Raw genomic sequence first — 23,963 nt, 5'->3', positions numbered from 1 at the left:
GGAGAATGCAAACTCAATTGCGATAATAAGCTTATTATATTATAGATTGTCGTACAAACACAAATTCGTAAAACTTTGTTAGACCAAAACGGATAATACGTGTCATGATATGTATTACCATAATTAATTCAAAATAAGAAAGAAATTGTAGGCTTGTAGCACAACTACCAAAAATTTTGAACTATTGTCTCTACGTGACTATGTAGTTTATATATATACAAAGTCATAACACTGAGAAGCATTGACCAAAATAAGCTATTTTAAAAACCAATTCACCAAACTAATACGCTTTTTAATTTTTTACAAAAGTAGTATAAATGTACTTCATGGTAACGTTTTAGGTTATTTTTATTTTAAAAATTCAACGGACAAAAACTGACGGAGCTGACGACGTTAAATGAATAAACGTTACTGTGAGTAACGTTTTAGGTGTAAAACGTTACTCACAATAACGTTTATTGAGAATCCAATCACGTCAGTCCTGCAAATGCATAAACAAATCCTGCAAATTTAAAACGTTACTATTTTACTAAGAATCCAATCACGGGTCTTCGACTCCTACAAATTTAGAATAAATCCTGCAAATTTAGCTATAAAATGTTACTCATATTATGTTAAGTTCTTACTATAGCTTTAAAATTATTTTTCTAATTTATTAATACTATTTTAAAAAATCTCTTAATAATATGATAAACTTGACTTATTTAATTCATACCTGATGAAGTTTTGTGAATATTATTTTAACAATGGGCAACACAAGTAAAAGTTTTGTTGAATATTGTTGGAATATGCAAAACATTCCTTACAACAACATTTATATTATAATCACATGTGGTCAGTTTAAAAAATGGAGGAATATGACTTTAACAGAGTGTTGTAACTGACAGTCACGTTTTTGAGGTAAAACGTTACTATGAGTAACGTTTTATAGCTAAATTTGCAGGAGTCGAAGACCCATGATTGGATTCTTAGTAAAATAGTAACATTTTACTCCTAAAACGTTACTCACAGTAACGTTTTAGGTGTAAAACGTTACTAGGAGTAACGTTTTAAATTTGAAGGATTTGATTCTGCATTTGCAGGGTTGACGTGATTGGATTCTCAATAAACGTTATTGTGAGTAACGTTTTACACCTAAAACGTTACTCACAGTAACGTTTATTCATTTAACGTCGTCAGCTCCGTCAGTTTTTGTCCGTTGAATTTTTAAAATAAAAATAACCTAAAACGTTACCATGAAGTACGTTTATACTACTTTTGTAAAAAATTTAAAAAGCATATTAGTTTGGTGAATTGGTTTTTAAAATAGCTTATTTTGGTCAAAACTTCTAACACTGAACAGGATTGTGTGCCTTCATGTGGAAAGATATGAGATTAAATAGGAGACAGTTTGTTTTCCACTTATTATTTCAAATTCACGTTACAATTCATATGAGGAGATAACGCTCTTTAACAAGATTTTTTTTTCATATTCAACGCTCGAATCAAGATCTCTAGCTAAGGGTAGACGAATTATATCCATCCACCACATTAATCCTCTATTGGAAAATTGCTTTTGTATTCAACATGACTCAAATCTGACACCACATATTAAGAATGAAAAAACTACTCATATATAATTCCGCCATAATCCTTAATTGTATGTCAAACACATGAACCAATCAATAGTGTACAAACAACTCTTGAATTTTCAAGTACCATTCCTACTACAAATGGACTTGTAAATTCATAGTACATTAATAGGAACCAAAATCAAAAGCCATTAGTAATGAGTTAATATCATTGAAACATAACAGAATTTTTAAGGAAATGAAAACTAGCCATGTTATATGATGGTGCTAGACTTGATATTTGGATCATAGTGGACAAATAATCAATGATCAACAGTAGGGGTGTTCACGGGCCGGTTTGAATCGGTTATTGGTCAAAACCAAAACCAAACCAACTTAATCGGTTTTAAAATTATCAAAACCAAACCAAACCAAATATAGTATATATTTATCGGTTTGGTTGTTATCGGTTTTGGTTCGATTTGGTTTGGTTATTCGGTTATTAACCATAGACAAAAATAAAAGAAATAATTCATTCAAAAAATGAAAAAAGTGACAACGATCCATTTAAAATGAAAATAGTTAGAATGACTGACATTACAGAAATTTCAATCATTTAATTTACTCTGATTAAAGCTTCAAAATTCATTATTTTGGCCTAGAAGAAAGAGAAAGTGATATTTTCAATCTTATAAAGAATTGTCATAGACACACTCATATACATAAAACCAATAAGATAAATATCATCACCTTGGGCATTTTTTCAGTAAATTATAAATTAATTTTGATGAAAACATATATAGGATCTTTAAAATTGCTTATAAAAACAATAAGTTATGTATGTATATTAATAATATATATGTATATAATTTGTCGGTTCGGTTCGGTTATTTCTTCGGTTTTTTTCGAACAAAACCATAACCAACCCATATACTATCGGTTTTTAAAAATCTAAAACCGAACCACACCTAACCCAAATAAAAATCGGTTTATTTAATCCGTTTGGTTCAGTTTTTCGGTTTGGATCGGTTTTTATCCAAACCGTGAACACCTCTATTCAACAGTATATTCTTGGACTAAGTATCCACTAATTAGAATTTAACATTGGTTAATCAACTCTATTAGCATCCTTGGACTAAGTATCCACTAATTTTCTTGTATTCAATATATCTACCTTCTAATTAAGGCTAAGAGATTGACCAGAATAAAAGTGTCCCAAATTATGAAATAGCAACTTGTAATTAGGAAGGCCATTATGAAATACACCGTGAAGTACTCATTAAACCTATATAAACATCAACACTAGCTAAAGCTAAAATTATCCTAGTTCCATGATGTAAATTAATTATGACCATAATTTTTTTTATTAAAAAAAACTATTTGTTTGTTGATATTTCACAACAGCCAATGAGCAGAAATATTGGACTTTTTTCCTCCTGTATTAATTAGAGTACAAGTGATGGAAAAATTTATATCTCTCTGTTTTTGTTGTTGAACAAGCAACTAATATCAACTTGATTATAACTAATTACAATATTTAATTATATATAATAGCATAATTGATGTAATTTCACATATGAGGTTTGAAGAGGATAGTGTGTTACTGACTTTATTCATATCTTGTTGTTAGTACTATCCTTTTCTCTATTAATTTCATCACGATTTCTTCACTAATGTATTTCTGAAAACAACATCTCTCCCTTATGTCGAGGACAAGAAGAGATTATGATGTACGATGTTTTCATCGTTCTCTCCATCTTCTTAGATTATGGACTCACAAGATACTTGAAATGTTCTTCTTTGAATAGAACGTGTACATCGATCTTTAGTATTTTCACCTTCGCTTTATGTGTTTGATTATTAAATTTGCACTCCAAATATTCTATTTCAATCCCGCTATTACCAATAACAACTTTGTTCCAAGTAATATATATATCTACTATTTTGGATCTTTCACTTATTTTGGTTAGCATATATGTTATCACAAGCCAACAAAGCCATTTTAGATAGTTCAGTTCTAAGAATCTTCCACAAATAGTCTTAATCACATAAATGATCTTCTTAGGCAGCACAAAGCTTCCAAACTAACTCTGACTAGAGGCGGATTCAGAATTTTTATTAAAAGATTCAAAATATGAAGAATTCAAATTTCGAAGGAAATTCAACATCTATTATATATACATAAAAATCATTTTAACTATGTATAAACAATATAATTTTCTACTAAAGAAGGTTTGGATGAACTCCTCGACCCTACCTAGCTCCAGACTCTAATTACTAATTTGACTTTTTCTTTTCTCAATATTTTATATCCTAATTGTCTCTAGTGGCAGCTAATTAACAACACAATTATGAAGACTTGGGAGTTGATTTAGTTTTTTTATATGCGTTGTAGTATGTGGTATTTATATTACTCTGGCTTCTAATTGTTGTTAGTGGTATTTAAAAAATTAAGTAGTAGTAGTAGTAGTAATAGTATTTTTATTATTATTATTCTTTGAAGGAATAAAATACAATAAAATAGTAAGTAGTACTATACTATATAATATATGAAAATGAGGGTTATTTGTATGGCAATTATAATCAATCACCTATATATATATAGAAAGACTTATATGCAGGCTCAGTATTTATAAAAATCCTTCATTATCATTTTTGAGTACCACAAATTAGCTCAATTTCATAACAACATGAAGGTAATTATTATCAATTCCTTAATTACAACTTTTCTTCATTTGTCTTATTTTAATTTTTTTCTAATTAATGATTAATGTTATATATAGGAAAAGATTGTGATCGATATAACTCTCAGCACTGATAATCGTTTATCAAAGGCAAAGGCTATGCAAATTGCTGTAAAATGTGCAGGTATTTATGCCTATTTTTTCCTTTTCAAAAAAAGAAATGATTTTTATCGTATCAAACCTGCCTTTTATGGGAAATTGATCTGAGGCGTATTTAAGGGAGAGGTGTTGGGTCACGTATAGTCATGTATAATAATGTTATATGTATTCACTGTATCTTAAATACATATATGTGTGCACCTGATAAATTTAATTTTCAAATATGTCTTTTTTATAATAGTGAACATGTTTTTTTGAAATTTAAAATTCGCGTTTGATGCATTTGTAGGGGTACTATCGGTGAATTCAGACAAAGAAAAAGGGCATTTGGTGGTAATTGGAATTTGTGTGGATTTTTTTAAATTGATGAAATAATAAAGAAAAAATTCAACTGTGCGCGCATTGTGAGCGTAGAAGAGGTAAAACCCGAAAAGAAACCCGACCCAAAACCGCAACCAGTTTGCTATCCAAACCCATGTGTGCAGTATTATCCAGTATGCCGACCCGTTTATGATTCTCCTACTCCAAATTGCACCACTATGTAAAAAAACAATTTTAATTTATTGTATCGTATTATTAAATATGTTATTACGTAATAATTAATTTGGTGTGATGGAATTATGATATTTCTCTTTATTACTTTTTCCTTGCTTATGGAATATTTATTTTTATAATTTATTGGTGACAACTGATAATTGTGGTGAATGATAGTGATAGTCAATCATAATAATGATAACTGAGGAATATATCATAGTGATTGATGACGTTGATTGTTTATAGTAATTGATTGCAATTGTATTAATGATTGTAAATAGTAGTCGGTAATAGTGATGGTTGTTTGAGGTGATTGACGATATGGTGGTGGTTGTAGTTGAGGATGATGGTAATTGATAATGATGAAAAGTGGAATGATTAAGATTTTAACTTAAAAAGTAAACAAATTTAATGAATTACATCTGAATAGCTGAAATTTAGACCTCTATAAGTGTAAGCAAATTAGATTTTCACCTCACAAACCAGATAACAACAATCACAAATCCTTAACATTCAACATTGTTGGTATTGCTAAAGATCTTCATCTCTTCTGCATATTTTCTCCGCGTTGTCCATAATACTCGTGGAAGTTCCATAAGAAATTTTGATCACATATATATTCTTTGTTGCCATTGCTACTAGCTAGTGTGACTGCTTATATAAGGCACACATAGTAGCAACTTTCAAGGGCTTCTGTGACATTTTTTTGTCATCCAATTTCAGTTACAACGACGTTGTAAATTTGCTGTCGATCATTCTTGATAATGCAGAGGTTCTGTTATGCAGACTGCATCACTTTGTCTATATATTTGCACTGATCTACCCCCTGTAAGTCTTGTTTGAGGCAAGGTCCAAGACCATTTCTCAATTTGTGCATGTCATCCTTGCACATGAGTCATGCTAATCTTCTCTGTATCATTCCAATTTTATCAGATTTCCTCGAAGGGACAGGCAAGGTCCAAGAGATTTGTGAATAGAACAATTATTTCTACTTATTATTGAAATAGAAAGGTATAAAAGAAAAAGTGATTTGTGTATGTACTTAGGTGCTTCTTGTATGTCCTTCTTTGCTATCTCAGCTACTTTTGAACCACCAGAGATGATTTAATATATTCCATTTGCTAGCTGGCTGCCATTTTGTAGAAACATATATTGCAATCTTAAAGCAATATACTAAAGAGGTATCAATAAAAGTGCCTCATACTATGCTGCTTGGACTCTTCGAAAATATCGAGGGTACATTTTAGATCCTCCAAAAGTAGTGCATTTTTTGAGTATCCGACACATGAAGATGTCATGGCTTGAGAAATATAGAACTAGAATCCCAATTACCAACTCTACAAACTTCTTCAGAAAACAATTGATGATTTCTTCCCATCTGTTTAAGTCTTGTAAGGAGGTAGCATGTACTCGGTGGAATAGTCAAGTGTGTACAACCTGACTCGAACACCACTATTACCAACTTCACAAACCCCTTCTGGGGGGAGGGGGGGCAGGAAGGTGGGTGGGTGGGAAGTTTCCTGTGGCAAAACTAAAGAAAAAGAGACAATTGTCTAATTGATCCAACCTTTTGCCTTTCAATTATTGAACTATACTGCAGGAAACTTCTAGTGCTAAACAACTAAGTTTCCTTTAATCTTGAATATAGAAAAAAATGAGAATTTATATAGCCGATCTCAACTTGCTTGGCATTGAGAAACATAGTTTTTGTACTTGACATAATAGAAGGAATCTGGAAAATCAAATCAAATTGCTGTACTAAAGTATGCAATATACAGAAGTAATCATTTTTTTTTCACCTCTTTGTTCTACAACTATGTGTAATAAGAGCACCAGTAGGTGGACTTGTCATCTCTAATTGACATCTCCCATGTAACCAATAAGAGTAATGAATTAGGCCAATATTAACTCTGACCTTAAAAGTTCCTCTGATGTTATACACAACTCTGTTGATAAGTACCTGTTTTTGTAGCTTGAAGGCTGAAATTGGTGGCAAATAAACCAAGCTAGATATCATGTGAACTTGTACTAATCGTGTTTCGCGTTGCCTCTGACTGAAAGGTTGAAGAACTTGTGTTGCTATTAAGCTATCTGAGAAAAAAAGTTCAATGACCAAATGCTCAAATCTCATATCAAGTTTCTTGTTTGGATTGGTGAAATTTGCTATAAATGTGAAGTCACCATTCATATACTTAGGTGAGTCTAAGTATATGACACTTAGGCTTGCATTTGATGTATCAAACACTGGATTTCTTGGTTTGATAGATAGAAAAATGACTAAAGTTCCAATACCAAATATTATTAGTAGTAGGCAGAACATCATGCATAGTATTGCAGCACACCACACTGCAGGATTTGTACGTCTACGTTGTCGTGGCACAACATATTGTACTATTGGTTTATTCTTGATTTCATGTGACATTTCTGGTGTCAAAGGTTGATTGAGGGCTTGTTTTGCCATGATGATTTGGCTCATAGGCGATGGACCGCCACGTTTATGAGTTGGTGCTGGTGTTGGTGATGGTGTTAGAGGAAACATTTTAGGTGTACTATATTCAGGAGAAAAGAAACTTAAGCTCTCTGAGGAAGTCATATTGGCTTAATGAATTATGAAAGGAAAGATGAACAAATGAATGTTGGATCTATTTATTATAAGATAATGATACTAATAATGGAGTTTGGAATTGGATTAAGGAAAGTAAAAGGGAAAGAAACTTTTTTGGTTGGTTTTAATATTTAATAATAGTATATGATAAAGGTGTAATGTGAGTAGGAACTAAAGTTGGGAGATAGATGTTTTCATTTGAATTGTTTGTGTTGCTTTTTTTTTCCATAGTTGAATCACTGTATTTATTCAGAAAAAAAAAAACACTAAAGCTAGTGCCCCACCCAGGCCACCACAGGGCTCTATAACTTTTGTTTTTTCCGGTTCAGTTTGTGCGCGCCTCGACTATTATTTTTCGACTCATGCTATATTCCATGAGGTACATGTACTGAATAATTCTGCCTATCGATATTTAGGCACACAAGATTATCTAATGTTTGCTAGAACCTTTAAAGTTGCTTGAATTATGCAAATGTGCCCTTTTTAGGTCATTGTTAAGATTTTATCCCTATTTATAAAGTTGTGGAAATATAGCCTTTGGAAAATTATCATTTCATGCAACATAAGATTCAGATCTAATATTTGCTCATATATTGTTCAGAAAACACAAACAGTCATTTGACATTTGTAATAATATACAAAATTTTATATCATAGACTAATGATTTTCGTAAAAATATAATCTATTCAAAAAGAGACTTTTTAGATTGTAATTTAAAAAATTTATAAAATATAAAATAATTTATTTCATTGATCATTAAATCACACACTCGTGTGGACCATGGTTACACCCAACTTTTGTTTTGGGTGGTCTTAGTTGCACTTTACACTTTTTTTATCTTGAAATTCTACTAACTTGTAGAGCATTGACCTGTCAAATGGAGAACAGTTGGATTGTATTGGTTAGACAAAAAATATTGCAATTCTGCAGCATAAGTTGCCTTTTTGATTTGATAATACTTGCACACTAAGAAAGTAGAAAGAAAGTCAGAAAACTATGTGGTTAAGAAAAAAATCATTATTCTTATAATGATTAAACAAAGAAAAAATTATAGTTAAGTGGCTGCTTTTATTGTTTCTAAAAAGCATAACAATAGGTCATGGGTTCGAGTTGAAGCTCACAAGATTATTGATTTTCCATGGTCTAAATCTAATGATAAAATATTAGATTACGGTCAAAAATTTAATAAATGTAAGATTACAATTGATGTGATCTGAAGGGGAGTCTATAGTAACGGTAAAGGTATTTTCGTGTGACCTATAAGTCACATGTTGAGTCGTGAAAGTAATCACTAATGTTTTTTTTTATGTTAGATTGTATAAATTACATCCCTTAAGGTGCGGCCCTTCTCCTAACCATGTGTAAATACGAAATATTTTATGCACTTCATTATTTAAGATTATCACATACTAGTATTTTGTCAGTTACAAGGGCTATATTTGTACTACTTTAAAAATTTGAACAGAACTTAAATAACAACCAAAAAAGGGTACATTTTAGCAACAAAATCCCACATTACTACTGGGCCAGTCACACTTGGGCCAACTTGCAAAGCCCAAAACACCTGCTTCCCCCATACAATATGATGTTGTATATATTCAGTAAACAAAGTTTAATATATACTTGACTTATACAGTTACGTTATACATAAAATAGAAATACAAAATATTAAAAGGAGAACTTAGAAAGAGTTACACATTGAAAGTGAACGTTGTGATATTTCAAGGTGCCAAAATTTATGGGATATGAGATTTTATTTTACCAAAGTTGGGGAATTTCTTATCTAAAATCTATATCTGGTAACTATAATTAGAATGTTTGTTAAGTAATTTGATTTGAACTTTTAAAATTTAAACTGTATCACTCATTCAAGTGAATACATGAAGAAATGGAAAGAAAAATTTAAAAATAGCATTGACATCAAAATTAGTACCATATGCTCTTTTTAACTCGAATGCTATAGAAAAAAATGTTTCGATATCTCTTCAAAATTTGGTATGACGAAAAGAAATCAAAGTTAATATCACATGATTCTTTTTTGTTTGAAGGCTTTAGCTAGAAATATTTCAATATAACTATTTGAAATTTGATTTTGATGAAAAGAAGACTGGCATTAATAACATATGACTCCTCTAGCTAGAGATGGTTCGATATAAACCTTCAAAATTTAATTTGACGAAAAGAAGAAAAGAAGCTATTATCACATGCTCCTTTTAATTTGAAGACTTTAATTAAACTCTTTAAAATTAGATTTTGACGCAAAGAAAACGAAGATGATATCATATAATTTTTAAAATTCGAGACCTCTAACACAAAATGATTCAACACAACCTTATACAATTTGAATAAGAAAAATAACACTACAAATATTTTGTTTTTCAAATTTCATACCTGTAAAAATAAAAATCACAGTGAACAACAAAAATCAATTTAATACAGTATCTTAATTCCATCAATCAAATCAAATAATTGAAACTTTCATATTCCTTTTCCTTCCAAGATAAGCTTAAAAGACAGACACGATCATTGGATCGTACACCAAAAATCCTGTGATTCCCATTTTACCCATTGATACCACAAGAAGCAAAACTCATATAACCCGTTAAATTTTAATGTCAAATCCGTAATTACACTCAACTTCAGCCCTTTTTACCCAAATTCAATTTTTCTTTTTCTCTTTTTTGGCTACATAAACAGAGTAGAATCAAAAAGAAAAAGAAACTGCACTAGCTATGGCGGAAGCAGAAGAAAACCCAAAAGTGATCAATGAAGAAGAAGAAGAGAAAATTATTCAACATTACTCTTCATATCATCAAATACTCTTAGTGGGTGATGGAGATTTTTCTTTTTCTCTCTGTTTAGCTCAGGTTTTTGGTTCTGCTTCGAACATTGTTGCTTCGTCTTTACAATCATATGGTAACTGTTTTTACACTATTTCCTTTCTGGGTTGTGTTTGTTTTGCTTAATCTATGATGGGGTTTTCGCGGAGTTTAATTTTTTTGCCCTTTTTTGTTGTTGTGTGTAGTTGAAGTGATCAAAATGTACAAGAATGGGAAATCGAACTTGGAAAAGTTGAAATCTTTGGGAGGAACTGTGTTGCACGGTGTGGATGCAACTAAAATACAGCTTCATTCTGATCTTAGTAACCGGAAGTTTGATCGGATTATCTATAATTTTCCTCATGCAGGGTTTCATGGCAGTGAGGATAGTGATCATCTTATACAGTAAGGTTCCCTCTTTTTGTGTTATGCTGTTTAAATTCTGCTTGTATGTATGATGTATGCAGTGTCATCACACAAATGGGGTTTATGTAAATAGTTTTTGTGCGAGGGTTTATCGGAAATAGACTCGGTAACTTGTCAAGTTAGGGGTAAGGCTTGTGTATACACTACTCTGTTCAGACCCACTTGTGGGATTGCATTGGGTTTGTTGTTGTTGTAGGGTTCATGTATATACATAAAAAGATTTTTAACCTTGTATATATGGTGTGATATACACAAAATAGGATGTTTAACATGGGGAATGAGGTTCGGATGTACCCCTTACACCCCTCTAGTTTCGCGTCCTGGATGTATGCAACATTTTTCCGTGGGATTGTTGAAATGAAATATACATTTTCAAATTATTTTCGTGTTAGAGGAAGGTAGCATGTATAAGAGTAGAAGGTGGAGTTTGTAGCCTAGTGGTTAATAAAGTGGATGAAAACTGTGGGAGACCATGATTCAAACTCTTGAAGAGACAAAAGGCTTAGGTATTTTCTTCTCATTTCCCAAGTGTTGGTGGTTAGAATCACCTAACCACAAGGTAAAATAGTCGAGTTGCATTGACATCACCCTTGAAGAAAACGAGTAGAAGGTGGAGGGATAGAGTTGCATTTAGGTTTTAAATTAGTGCCTCTACTCTGCACCCATACCAAATATACATTTTTGACAGTTTTGTTGCAAACAATGAGTGTGGTGTACCATTGTGGATGAGGATAGGAATGGATGGAGTAGGATGTTTAGGATATCGATGGTGAAGATTCACGGCAATGAGTTGGAGCTTGTAGAGGACCTGTACCCTTAAAAGACAAAGTTGTTTTCTTCAATCCAAGCAAGCAAATATTGTAAAGTGTTTTCATCAACACAGAGGCCAAACACTCTTATTAGTTGGGACCATCTCTTTATGACCATTCTTTTTTGGCTCATTCAGGCCAATTTTGATCACACTGGGAAGGGAAAAAATTCCGTATGCTGAAAGTATTGGCTTCTATCCTCTAGGCTAGTTTCTTAATTACCCTTTTTTTTCCACTGGATTTTGCATTTTCTCAATGTATTGTGTGCCTTTTTGTCTTTGTGCAGAATGCATCAGAAGCTTGTGGGACGTTTTTTTGGGAGTGCCAAGAAACTGTTGCGAGTTGATGGTCAAATTCATGTAACACATAAAACGTGTCTTCCATACGACCTTTGGAATCTTGTTGGACTTGGATCAGGAAACTCCTTGATGTGTATCGAATGTGCTGATTTCAAGATTGAAAATTACCCTGGTTACAACAATAAAAGAGGAGCTGGTTCAAAATGTGATGAGCCTTTTCATTTGGGTGAGTGCAATACCTTCAAGTTTAAATTCGACCCATCTCGTAAGAATGTGCCAAGAACAAAACACAAGAAACGCTTTTTACATGCACCATCTCAGAATCTTCTAAACGTTCCCAACTCCATAAGTCCTCCGATTTACTCCTTCCAACAGCCACTAAGTTGGATTGACAGTAGAAATTCTCCAACTTGTGTCATCAATGGCATGAACGGTTTTCCAAGTTATGCATATCAGAACTTTCAAAAAGTTCCCAACTCCATAAGTCGTCCGATTTGCTCCTTCCAACAGCAACAAAGTTGGATTGACAGTAGAAATTCTCCAACTTGTGTCATCAATGGCATGAACGGTTTTCCAAGTTATGCATATCAGAACTTTCAAAAAGTTCCCAACTCCATAAGTCCTCCAATTTACTCCTTCCGTCCATCTTATGTGAATGACATGAATGGTTTTCCAAGTCATGTTGGTTTACCTGCAAGGCATGACCCCATAAGTGAACTTTTCAGGATCTTTAAGCCGTATTTCAGTTATATTCAAGAAACATTTGGAAGAGTGGACACTAATGTTGAAGTTTCAGTTCGTCGAGCTCTACATCATGGTGCTATGAGGTTCGGGGACGAGACCGGGAGGCCCCCTGTAGATTACTTGGAAACTTTGGAAGAGCTTCATTGTTGGAGCCGGTCAAGAATTCTGAAGTTACAACAGAGATTCATCGAAGGCTGATTGAGCAACATGGTATGGGACTTTACCTATAAATTATGTGAATAACTAGATATGCTTATGCAAGTAGTTGTTAATTAACTCTCCTTACTTGGGAGTGCAAAATAAATGTCTCTCTTAATTATGCTGAAAGATCTTAATCACAAATGAATATTCTGAAGAGCTTGTTTGATAAAGGTTGAATTATGTGCAACAAAGCTTGAAATTTGATATTTTACTATATATGCTTGATACTAAGTTACTACTTTTAGGGGTTGTTTGGTGTGATGGATAAAGGGAGTTAATTCCGGGATAAATTTTGAGCACACCCTTTAATCCTTTGTTTGGTTGCACAGCATGGGATAACTTATACCAAGATTAATAATTAGTTCTGATCTAAGTTATCCCTATCTTTGGGTGGAATAGTAATATCGGGATAACTTATGCTGGTATAAGATAGATAAAATGACAAAAGTGTCCCTTTAAACTCTTTTTATACCTAATTTTTTATATCCATGTAAAATCATATATTATTTTAAATATCATGTATAATAATAGTTATGACCTTCACTACTCCTTATTTTTATTATAATAATTCTTCATATTTTAAAAAAAATTACACTATATAAATATAATTTTTATTTATGAATTTATTTGACTAATTTTTATATTTATTTATATTTTAATTTAATTTCCTTACTATCGAATTACATATTTTTAATAGTATATTCTTTTAGCCACTTGAAAATTTATATTTTATATATCAATTAAATGTGAGATAAAACGAAATGCTATGATACTAAATACAAGCTTCCTGTGCAGTTTTCTCTAAAATTAGTTTATATTGGTATTCTTTTTAGCTAGATCTTTTGTGTATTTTTATTTTTTTTATCTTCTTTTCATCTCATGTACGCTAATTTCGGGAAGAATTCTATTGTTAGTTAACATAAATTTTGAAGGAAATAGTAACATGAAAGATGATTTAAAAATGAAGATAACTTTAGTATTTTACAATTTAAGAATGAAACGTGTTTTAAATGAAGTAACATAAATAATAAATCATTTTGTACTTCAACAAATTTAGATGAAAATTTTATTCTTAAATACAGTTGGTACAATTATGGAAATGCGCACACACAAATATTTAAGCTAAATAAGACAAAATTTATTTTTAAGAATAAATAACTACTGGTTGAATAGAAAATATATATAAAAAAAAACTAAATAAATTGAAGGGTATTTTCGTAAACAAACAACTTATTCGTAGAATTTATGTAATGCATATTGTATTGAAAGCAACCAATCAAACGGTCAATAAGAAATAATTTCAGCATAACTTATCTCATCCTAACTTATTTCATCATAACTAATCACATCATAACTTGTATTCAAACCAAACGACCCCTTAGTATTTTGTGTTCTAATACATTCTAATTGTGTTTAGTACTACTTGTGTGTTGTAGAGGGTTTATCGGGAACAACCTCTCTACCTTCTCAAAGGTAAGGGTAAGGTGTCTGTACACTCTACGCTCCTCGGACCCACCTATGAGATTACACTGAGTTTGTTGTTGTTGTCGTAGTACTTATTGTGTATTGCCAAGAAAGCTCAAGTGGCCAAGGGTCTATGTACTTTAACCAAGATTTGAGTTATACTTAAACAAATACAACATGTTCGATATTTTGCTTATCTATTGTTTGGATGGTCGTTACAGTGCAATACAATACGATACTATATATTATGAAACGATATGTAACAACCATCTAATCAAGCTGTAAATCAACAGTCGAGAATGAATAGTTTAAGATTTTTCATTTTGCTTTGTCAATTGTTATAACCTAATATGTACTTTGTTGATTTATACTATACTTATTGCAATTTTATGTGGTATAGACATTATGTGTTGCATGATTCTTCGTTGTTTAAGATAGTGTCCCTGAGGGGTTTGGTTGAGTGATAAGAGTGCAACAAGTGATGTGTGAGTTAGTTGGACATCACGGATTTAATAGATGGGTGAGTTCATTATTCATCGAGTTACAAATTTGGTGCCACTGACCCTCTGAATGGTGTGGGGGTAAGGGAAGAAACAATTAGCGTGAACTGTCATTTATGATGCTTGGTTTTCTAATTCTCACCTTCTCTCTATTTTAATCAACTTATTTTAAAAAAAAAAAATATTTTAACCAGCCAAAAATTTGAAAAATATTTTCAAATAAATGTTTTACCAATACCAAACACACCCATAAGGCCATAATTATGATTTAAGAGTTACATTGTGATTTGGTCTTCTATATAGGAGCCCAAGTTGTTTGGGATGTTGGGACCATCCTAGTACATAAACCTAGTATTATTTTTAAAAAACAAGTACAATATATAATAATTGAACAAGTGGATATTATATATATCATATATCAAAGTTGAAAGTTTCTATAATTATTATTTTTCTCTATATGGTTTATGGAAATATTACTATTGGTTTATAAATCATTAGGTAAGACAACGACTAATGAAGTTTCATATCTTAGTTGATGAAAACGATTTACCTCCTTAATTTTAATTTATTAAAAATCAAATTCCTCCTTTAATTATGAATATTGACGTTATACTTAGATAAGAGGATATGGAAATTGAAGATTAGTAGATGATCGAGTGTTGTTTAGTTTTTCTTATCAACTTTAGTATTAATATTACTGTTCTATTATCTTATTCTTCGAATAAAATTTGTACTTGTGGTTTTCTTTGCTTCCGTTATTGTATTATTTGTTGTTGCTACTATTCTTTTCTCTATTATTTTTAGTATGCTTTCTTCACTACTGTATTCCCGAAATAACATCTCTCCCTTATGTCGAGGATGAGGAGACATTCAATACGATGTACGACATTTTAATTTCATCGATCTTTCCTTCTTCTTAGTTTATGGACTCACAGGATATTTGAATTGTTCTTCTTTGGATATGACTTCTACATTGATCTTCGATACTTTCATCTCTGTTTTATGTGTCACGTACTAAATTTGCACTCGGAATACTCTATTTAGTCCATCATGTTTACCAATAATAACTTTGTTCCAAGTATCCTAATAAATATATCTACTATATAATTTGGATCTTTCACTTATTTTGGTTAAGCATATATGTTATCACAAGCCAACAAAGCCTTTTTAGATAGTTCAGTTCATAAGAATCTTCCACAAATAGTCTTAATCACATAAATGATCTTCTTAGGCAACACAAAGATCGATTCCAAACCAAATAGTTTGAATAAAAAAACAATAAACTCTCACGAGTGATGGATTTAGAATTTTTACTAAAAGATTTAAAATATAAAGAATTTGAATTTCGAAAGGGATTCAACATATATTATATATACATAAAAATAATTTTAACCATGTATAAACAATGTAATTTTCTACTAAAAAAGGTTTGGATGAACTCCTCGACCCTACCTAGCTTCGGACTCTAATTACTAATTTGACTTTTTCTTTTCTCAATATTTTATATCCTAATTGTCTCTAGTGGCAGCAAATTAACAACTCAATTAAGAAGACTTGGGAGTTGATTTAATTTTTTATATGCGTTGTAGTTTGTGGTATTTATATTACTATGGCTTCTAATTGTTGTTAGTGGTATTAAAAAAATTAAGTAGTAGTATTAATAGTATTTTTATTATTATTATTCTTTGAAGGGATAAAATAAAATAAAATAGTAAGTAGTACTATACTATATAATATATGAACATGAGGGTAATTTGTATGGCAATTATAATCACCTATATATATAGACTTATATGCAGGCTCAATATTTATAAAAATCCTTCATAATCATCTTTTGAGTACCACAAATTAGCTCAATTTCATAACAACATGAAGGTAATTACTATCAATTCCTTAATTACAACTTTTCTTAATTTTTCTTATTTTAATTTTTTCTAATTAATGATTAATGTTTATATATATAGGAAAAGATTGTGATCGATATCACTCTCAGCACTGATAATCGTTTATCTAAGGCTATGCAAATCGCTGTAAAATGTGCAGGTATTTATGCCTATTTTTTCCTTTTCGAAAAAATAAAATGAATAATGACTTTTGTTGTATCAAACGTGATGGGAAATTGATCTGAGGCGTATTCAAGGGAGAGGTGTTGGTTCACGTGTAATCATGTATAATAACATTATATGTATTCACTTAATCTTAAGTATACATATGTGTGCACCTGATAAATTTAATTTTCAAATACGTCTTTTTATAATAGTCAACATGATTTTTTGAAATTCTAAATTTGCGTTTGATGCATTTGTAGGGGTACTCTCGGTGAATTCAGATAAAGAAAAAGGGCATTTGGTGGTAATTGGAATTGGTGTCGATTTTTTTAAATTGATGAAATGTATAAAGAAAAAATTCAACTGTGCTCGCATTGTGAGCGTAGAAGAAGTGAAACCCGAAAAGAAACCCGACCCGAAACCGCAACCAGTTTGCTATCCAAACCCATGTGTGCAGTATTATCCAGTATGCCGACCCGTTTATGATTCTCCTACTCCAAATTGCACCACTATGTAAAAAAAACAATTTTAATTTATTGTATCGTATTATTAAATATGTTATTATGTAATAATTAATTTGGTGTGGTGGAATTATGTTGTTTCTCTTTTTTACTTTTTCCTTGCTTATGGAGTTTTTACTTTTATACTTTATTGGTGATAGCTGATAATTGTGGTGCATGATAGTGATAGTCAATTATAATAATGATAATAGATAGCGTGGGAATATATCGTAGTTATTGATGACGTTGATTGTTTATAGAGATTGGTTACAATTGTAGTAATGATTGTAAATGGTAGTCGGTAATAGTGATGGTTGTTTGATGTGATTGACGATATGGTGGTGGTTGTAGTTGAGGATGATGGTAATTTATAATGATGAGAAGCGGAATGATTAAGATTATAACTTAAAAAGTGAACGGATTTAATGAATTACATCAGAATGATTGAAATTTAAACCTCTATAAGTGTAAGCAAATTAGATTTTCACCTCACAAATCAGATAACAACAACCACAAATCCGTAACATACGCAACGTAATATCATAAATAGAAACTTGATGTAGACGATAAACCTTACCCCGAACTATTTCGAAGCCTCCCCAGCCGGATAACATTTGTTAATTGTTTGTGCTCAAGTTGAATCACTAGATTTTAAATCTGATAAGTACCATTTAAAATCTTTTACTAATTTAAAGTGAAATTAACTTAACTTATCACTAAATCCCAAACTGAAACATAATTAATCATAGGGTGTATCTCACCTAAAATATAAAGTGATATTTAAATTAAAAGCCAATTTGTCGAATATCTAAATAATGAGTAATATTTTTCTGTTGGCCTGTGGCATCAATAAGATTGTTTTTTTCTTTCTCTTTAATTTATCATATTTATTTAAATAGGAGTAGACAAATACATATAAATATTTTCCTTTTAATTTAGTCCATCTCCCAAGTCTTGCTTTTCTAGATCTTTGACTTAGATTGAATATTTATAAAATTTGTATCTTTTTTTTTTCTTCCTATAGATTTTTAAGTAGCGTGTTTCGTAAAGAACATATTTCTTTTTATAACTTTTGAGTTTCAACTTTTCACGTAACATGTTTAAGATTACAAGATTAAAGGAGATTTCAGTACATTCTACGTATCTTTAGTTTAAGATTTCTTTAATTTCTTAAACTTTGTGTTAAGTTAAAATTAGACAAATAAATTGAAACAAAGAAAATATAATGTTACTGCTTTGTTTTTGTTATATTTTGCTCTTACAAGTTTGAAATTTATTTGAATCATGAGAATAGTTTCAACTTTCAAGGAATATTGTTTAAGATAAAATAATACTACATGTGTTGGTCCAAAATGAATTGCTGGGGAAGTATAAAAATCCAGTCCAAGAAAATGGGATTTTTGTAAGGCCCAAATAGTATCACAGCAATTCACTAATATCACTACAAATCAGTATGTAAAATTATATTTGAACAAGAACTTAAATTTTTTAACTTTACATACTGATTTGCTATGGATATTGTTCTAAAATTGAGTTTCAATGAAAAAAATTATGATAGAACTTTATTGATCGAATGAACTTAATCACATCTTATCTATATTGTCCATACTTTAGATATTCAGTATTGGATGTGTGGGAGGAGATCAAGTGTTGAGTCTTATATTGATGGAGGCTTTGATCATTTCTCTCCTTATATGGTTTGGGAAAATCCGTAGATATGTCTTAAGCTAACTTTTGAGATTGAGTTAAGCTCAATATCCACTTTCTTATCGGTTTCCTTTAATTAATATCAGTATTTTCTGCTATTCATTTCTTCCCACTCATTCATCCAGGGCATAATGTAGTAACATCAATATACTATATCTCATATATATATATATATATATATAGTACGTTAATTCCGTGGGTTATACTTTTAGAAATACATGCATGTTTGATATTCTGCTTACTAATCAACAATCAAGAAGTTTGAAATTTTACATTATATTAATTCTACTTAGTCAATTTTATGTGGTACATCATTTATCAAAGGATAAATATACCCTCGAACTATCGTAAATTGTATGTAGATACCCTTCGTCATATTTTTGGGACATTGGTGCCTCGGCCGTCCAAAAACTAGAGCATATATGCCCTTCACTTTAACGGAGGACACGTGGCGCAATCTTATCTGTCGATACGATATTTGATAAATAACGGGTTGGTGGATAAGATTATGACACGTTTATGTCTGTTAGTATAAAGGGTATATATGCTCTAGTTTTTGGACGGCAGGGACACCAATATAATGTCCCAAAAGTATGACGGAGGATATCTGCATACCTAATTTTACGATAGTTTGGGGGTATATTTATACTTTTTCCCTTTATTAAATGATCTTTCTATGCTTAAGATAGTTTGATTGGTTTCCTGGTTTAGCGGTAAGAGTGAAGCATATGATATGGGGTTAAGCGCACCTTACATGCTTGAATCATATGTTACATATAAAAACTAGTATTAATTAAGTGGAGATGAATAGAGAGACGAATCTATTGTCCATCGAATTTTTAACTGTGTGCCACTAACTCTTCAGGATTTCTCGATAATAGGTAAAGAGATACGGCTATTGTTTATCTTTCTCTATTAAAAAAATACTATTTAACTTGCTTGCATGCATGCTGCATGCGTGATCTGTTATTCGCTCTGTAACATTAATTAAATTGACTCTCGAAAAATGAATCATAATAACTAATTAGAGACAAGCGTGTAACACCCAACGTCACTAGCATTCAATTCAATCTATACAAAAGACGTCATTGTATTTCGCAAGAACAAAAATCGTGCGCGCAGGAGGTGAAAAAAATACACGACATTATATGTATGATTTAATTAAGAAATGCCTAGTTGCTATTAATTTATAACTTTTAATTTAAGAATTTCAATTTGTTGGAATGTTGGGACCTACCTATTATATATAATTAATATAAAACCTAGTATTTTATAGAAAACAAGGACAATATATAATAATTGGACTAGATATTTATTCGATCAAAGTTGAAGTTACTATTTAAAATAAAATAAAATAGTGCTCTCTATATGGTATGTTTAATGTTTATATATGTACGTAAATATTATTGGCTATAAGTCGTTAGGTGAGACGATGACTAAGTTTTATCCTCCAGCAAATTAACAATATGATTGAGAAGAATTGGGAGTTGATTTAATTTTTTAATTAGTACAAGTTTGAGGTAGTCATGTAATTATGGCTACTAGGATTATGATAATATATTTTTAAGAAATAAATAATTATAATTAGTAGTACGAAATTAGTATATAATATATGAACACGGTATTTGCCATTGTCAAAGAAAAATTAGATGAGAATAATCATGACCTATATAAATGTCCTTTCATTATCATTTTGACCAACAGAATTAAGTTCCATTAATTCACAAGAACATGAAGGTAATTAAGTCTTTAAAATTATTCTTAGTTTAATTTGTATTATTTTGTTCTTAATTTGATATAGTTTTGTTCTAATTAATGATTAATTATGTGATATACAGAAAAAGATTGTGATTGATCTTCCTGTCAACACTGATCAATGTAGATCAAAAGCTATGCAAATTGCTGTTAGAAGTTCAGGTACTTAATTAACTTGGAGAAATATTATTCATCAAAATGAAGAAAATGACTTTTGAACATAAGTTACTATTTTTGACAATCATCTCGAAATCATTACTTTATGATCTTATGACACTTGGACATTATTATCGATATTCAGAACATTATCTGATTTGTTAAAACGTTGTTATCAATCTTTAACAAAAAAAATTTTTTTTTGAAAATAAGTCATTTTCAGAAGCACATGCATATTCATAAATGTGACTTTTATTGTAGCAAATACACTAACACACACTTTTATTATTATGTTTGAAATTGTTGTTCACACACTAACACCTCTCAAATGAAAAAAATGAATGTTTGTTTTACTGTGGATCATGGCCTTACCACTCGATCGTCGATGATCATGCAGGGGTGATATCAGTGAATATAGACAAGGAAAAAGGTCATTTGGTGGTGATAGGAATTGGTGTCGATTTCTTTAGATTGATGCATTGCATAAGAAGGAAATTCAAGTGTTCTCGAATTGTGAGTATTGAAGAAGTAAAACCCGAAGAGAAGAAGCCCGAACCGGATAAACCCAAGGAACCTTGTCCTTGTCCTTCAATATGCAATCCATGTGTGCAATACTATCCAATATGTCAACCCGTTTATGACACTTACGATAATCCAAGTTGCTCTATTATGTGATATTCGGGGCATACATCGAACTAGAGAGAAAGCTACGAATTCTATAATTAGATTTAGTAATTTAATTTATTTAAAATTTAATAAATTGTCTTTTTTAGAATTCATAACATGAACTTAAAATTATGATTCCGTGTTTAGTAATTCTTTGTTACATGACATGTAATGCTCAATTTTCAATTGTCTTTTATATATGGAGAATTGTATAAAGAATATGTTGGTAGATAATAATATCATGAACTGCTAATATGTATATTTTTATTATTTTATATTCTATCGCGCACAAAAGAATATGAATATATATGTTCCTTCATAACGAATAAGTATTTATACTTTGAATTTCATTGACTTTGTAAATAAAATTAGTAATTGTGCGGTGTTTGATAAGGCTAACCACAATATATATCAATTAATAAAGTTGTGTGATAATTAACTTTTTCTTAGACAACCAATCAAATAATATTGTACGACTTATTCAGAAGAAAGTTTGTGTTGTATTATTCTTATTTAATTAAATGAATTTTAACAATAATAATTACATACTCAATGAAATAAACTTTGAAAGATCTTTTTAATTTGTTTTCCATTCAGTTTTTAATATCTACATTATAGCTCGATTGATTAAATCTGAATTTCCGTAGAAAACTATAAAAGCATTTGAGTGCACAACTTATTATTAAAGGTCTCAGCGTTAGTTGACGAAGGAAGACTTCTTCTACAACATCTCAATTGGTACATTTAAAATATTCCTTCGAAAATAAAAATTATTTTGTATAACAACTTAATCTAAAAAACTAATAGAATGTATTTAAATATACTTTAACATTTCACAAAATTATTAAAATTAGGTTGGACATTAAAAGTTAAGATAATTATAGGGAAAAAATAATTTGTGTTCATCACACGCCGTAATTATTTTTAATAATAAAATTGTCAAAAATATTATTAACGATCCAAATTCCAACAATAAAAATTAGCCTGTGGAATCAACCAGCTATTATTTATAATCTTATCCAATTTTAAACAATAGTAGACTTGTTCTACTTGAACAAAGAATACATCGATCAAATATATAAATATTTACACAATAAATTAAAGAATTATAAAACATAATAAGAAAATGGATCAAATTATTATGGAACAAAAAATATTATCTTTGACTTCTTCACAACATCAACATCAACGTGGATCGACTTCACAACTTCTTGGAATCTAATATTTAAAAATTCATGTCCCTTTTTAAGCACAAATTGATATAACTAGCGTCTATCGAAATAATAGTCAACAAATATATATATATATATATATATATATATATATTCGCAACAACAAAAGTCACTAAAGCCTTGGTGTCATTTATATAGAGTGGTGGTTATAAATACACTTATTAATTATTGTCGATAACTCGATATATATAATATAGAGATAATTATATCATTGTTACTAAAATTGCTAGTTAATTAGAGATTTTCTTTTTAAACCAGTTGGCTAAATGCGTAATTTGGCCTTTTTAAAAAAAACTCTTCTATATTATCATCTTTTTCTTTACCAGTGAGCTAAATGAGTAACTATGATAAATGGTGATCACAAAATGCAGGCCTAAAGAACATTGAAATACATGGGCTGGTCCAAATGAAATAAAATGTAGCCCAATAATATGGGCTTTTGTAAGTTTCTTAGAGGCCCAAATAGAGTAACTTACAAAAATAACTATATTTATAGGGTTAATGAATACCAATAGCTATAAGTATGTTATTTACAATAAATGACTACAATTTATATCACTTTTTTGCTGTATTTTTGTATAGTTTTTTATTTATTTTATTTTATACATTAATACATCTTTAAGTACAACAAACTAAATAAGGAATTGACTCTAAATATAACGCACTATCCTGACATTACGTCCATACAATGAGCAACTTCCCATAATTAATTTTATAACTGAAAATTACTCATTTAAAGACATATCATATTATATTCTTTATCAGTTTAACAAAAAATTGTGATACATCATACTCAATTTTCTTGTTGTCTCCATAATTCTTATTATGGCGTCGTAAAGGTATTAATATTTTTTTTTTGTTAATTCAAGTTATTGTATGTAAGCAATTGTTGAATTTGTGAATGAATGTTAAGTATTTCGATTTTGAATAGGTGAACTACATGGCAATAGATACACTAGTTGTTAAACAAGAAATGAATGCACCAATATAGAATACAATGAATACGTTGTTGTTAAACACAAAATGAATACGTTGGATACAATTATACTTGTATTCCCTAATCAACTTCTTATCTTGGATATAGTACTTATCTATCTAGATATAA

At 30.3% G+C, this 23,963-nt stretch overlaps 2 protein-coding genes across 2 annotated transcripts; one reads left to right on the top strand and one right to left on the bottom strand.

The window, feature by feature from the left end:
* Positions 1-5,305: 5,305 nt before the first annotated feature.
* Positions 5,306-7,742, bottom strand: LOC102601021 (uncharacterized). The gene has a single exon (XM_006346039.2). It carries the CDS (start codon positions 7,518-7,520, stop codon positions 6,723-6,725), a length of 798 nt encoding a protein of 265 aa, XP_006346101.1. The 5' UTR covers positions 7,521-7,742; the 3' UTR covers positions 5,306-6,722.
* Positions 7,743-10,249: 2,507 nt separating this feature from the next.
* Positions 10,250-17,396, top strand: LOC102600672 (uncharacterized). The gene is made up of 6 exons (XM_006346038.2): positions 10,250-10,448; positions 10,558-10,756; positions 11,873-12,822; positions 16,647-16,669; positions 16,759-16,837; positions 17,103-17,396. The coding sequence occupies exons 1-6, from the start codon at positions 10,265-10,267 to the stop codon at positions 17,357-17,359; spliced, it is 1,692 nt and encodes a 563-aa protein (XP_006346100.2). The 5' UTR covers positions 10,250-10,264; the 3' UTR covers positions 17,360-17,396.
* Positions 17,397-23,963: the final 6,567 nt, after the last annotated feature.

Source organism: Solanum tuberosum, unplaced genomic scaffold, assembly GCF_000226075.1.
Source record: "Solanum tuberosum cultivar DM 1-3 516 R44 unplaced genomic scaffold, SolTub_3.0 scf00076, whole genome shotgun sequence".
Classification (NCBI taxonomy): domain Eukaryota; kingdom Viridiplantae; phylum Streptophyta; class Magnoliopsida; order Solanales; family Solanaceae; genus Solanum; species Solanum tuberosum.
The sequence above is the reverse complement of the archived record's forward strand: the minus strand, read 5'-3'. Positions and strand labels throughout refer to the sequence as shown.